This window comes from Austrofundulus limnaeus, unplaced genomic scaffold, assembly GCF_001266775.1.
Source record: "Austrofundulus limnaeus strain Quisiro unplaced genomic scaffold, Austrofundulus_limnaeus-1.0 Scaffold393, whole genome shotgun sequence".
Classification (NCBI taxonomy): domain Eukaryota; kingdom Metazoa; phylum Chordata; class Actinopteri; order Cyprinodontiformes; family Rivulidae; genus Austrofundulus; species Austrofundulus limnaeus.
The window spans coordinates 36913-38711 of record NW_013952795.1 but is presented as its reverse complement, the minus strand read 5'-3'; the positions used below and the strand labels follow the sequence as shown (position 1 = coordinate 38711).

At 40.3% G+C, this 1799-nt stretch overlaps 1 protein-coding gene across 7 annotated transcripts in view; it reads left to right on the top strand.

Moving 5' to 3' along the window:
* The window catches only part of arhgap12b (Rho GTPase activating protein 12b), a 45269-nt gene that overhangs the window by 31655 nt on the left and 11815 nt on the right, over positions 1 to 1799 (top strand). For 4 of the 7 annotated variants that reach the window (XM_014023867.1, XM_014023866.1, XM_014023873.1 and 1 more), the window contains 3 exons: positions 206 to 267; positions 358 to 439; positions 603 to 725. In XM_014023867.1, coding sequence (XP_013879321.1) covers positions 206 to 267; positions 358 to 439; positions 603 to 725 — 267 coding nt within the window. The remainder of the gene's footprint in view (positions 1 to 205; positions 268 to 357; positions 440 to 602; positions 726 to 1799) is intronic. The other 3 variants (XM_014023870.1, XM_014023869.1, XM_014023868.1) reach the window with 1 other exon arrangement.

The following is a 1799-nucleotide window of genomic DNA, read 5'->3' as shown; positions in this document are numbered from 1 at the left end:
TGTGTGTGTGTGTGTGTGTGTGTGTGTGTGTGTGTGTGTGTGTGTGTGTGTGGACACATTTTTGCTACGTCATGGGGATAATTTTCCAGAAAAACTGAAAATAAATGGAAGTCAGTCAATGAACAGTCCAAATAAGAATAGAAATACAAACTTGTTTGTGTGTGTGTGTGCAGGTTTTCATATGTCTCTGTTTCTTCCTCCTCAGCCCTCTGAGAAGTGTGGAGTCCTAAATGTAACCAAAATCACAGAAAATGGAAAGAAGCTCAGGTTAAAATTTATTTCAAAGCCAGATATTCTTTCTAGATTAGTTTCTTCATGCACTCACCTTGAATTTGTTTTTAAAATGTTATCAAACAGGAAGAACTGGACGTCCTCGTGGACGGTGCTGCAGGGTTTCTCCCTCCTCTTTGCTAAGGGTCAAGGCAGCAGCACCTCTTGGGTATGTATCCATCACTGTCCTATCTGCCTCTTACTGACAATCTGCTCATCTCTTGTTATCTCAGTATTGTTTCACATTATTTCCTGTAAGGCTGTGCTGTCTGTTGTGTCGTTGTCTGTCTGTTGCTCTTCTCTTCTCATCTTGTCTCCTCCTCTCTCTGAAGTCATACTACCACAGTGGCTCCATCCCAGAGCTGCTCCTCACTCTTCTTAGCAGCTGGAAACGTTCGTACAAGCATCGTCCAGCTGTGTCCTATAAGAACTGTCGGCCTGTGCCGGCTACTGCTGTATGTCCCCAGTCTCAGCATGCATTAGCTCCTCCTCATTGTTTCTATCCTCTATTTACCCCCTGACTGACTGACTGACTGTTCTSTAATTGTGAACCTTGGCTGGATTTTCCTTTCATAAAGTTTACTAAAATAACATAAACTTACAAAACAAGCAATAAGTATCTAAACACAGTCTAAAGATAACCTGAAAAGAAAGAGCCTTCTCGTTTACTTTCATTGCTTTCAGTGGTTCATTTTACCTGATCGTTGGAGTTCAGGGTATTGATTGGATAGATCAGAAATTTAAACTCTACTGGTGTGAATGTGATTAAATTTTTTATTATAATTTTTTGTGACTGTCGCATCCGTGAATCTTCTGTTTGAAGACCAAAAATCTCCAGTTGCAATGAATTACCTCTGAGGATGTAACAGTTTGTGTATTTGTACAAACCAATCACGTATAGACATCAGTCATACAGTCTAATGTATATGTTGGTCACCATCACTATAGTCATTTAGAAAATGACTCACTCTTTTAAAAACTACAGTGACTGAAAATATATATCCAGTGGTGGGCACCAGCCCGCTAAAGCGCATATCCGCTAATTGCGGACCTAAATATCTCGTTTGCGCTTTAGCGGTCTTACTAATTTTTATAATTCATAAGCGGATTTGCACTTACTAAAATTAAAATGCAGTACCGCTAATTATCTGCCAGTCATCATTATCTTGAACAGCGGAAGGTATGGCTGTCAATGAATCGTAAGGTTAAAAATATAACCACGGTTCCTTGAAGGAATGGAACGAAGTACAACACACAGGTGTATATGGGACACGTGCGCCCTCGCACGCCTGGCTGAAGCCACCTCTAATCACGTCTGTAGTAAGGGTGTAAGAAAATATCGATACACTGAAATATTGCGATATTTCATTTTCTGATACTGTATCGATATTCTAAAGCCCTGTATCGATTTTTTATTAAGGTTTAAAATGTCAACTTTCCTGCCAGCCATTTATTTTATGTTGTAGTTCAGCCTCTGACCACTAGTTGGCAGCACTGAGCCAGCCATTTGGCTCCTCAACCTCTTGAGG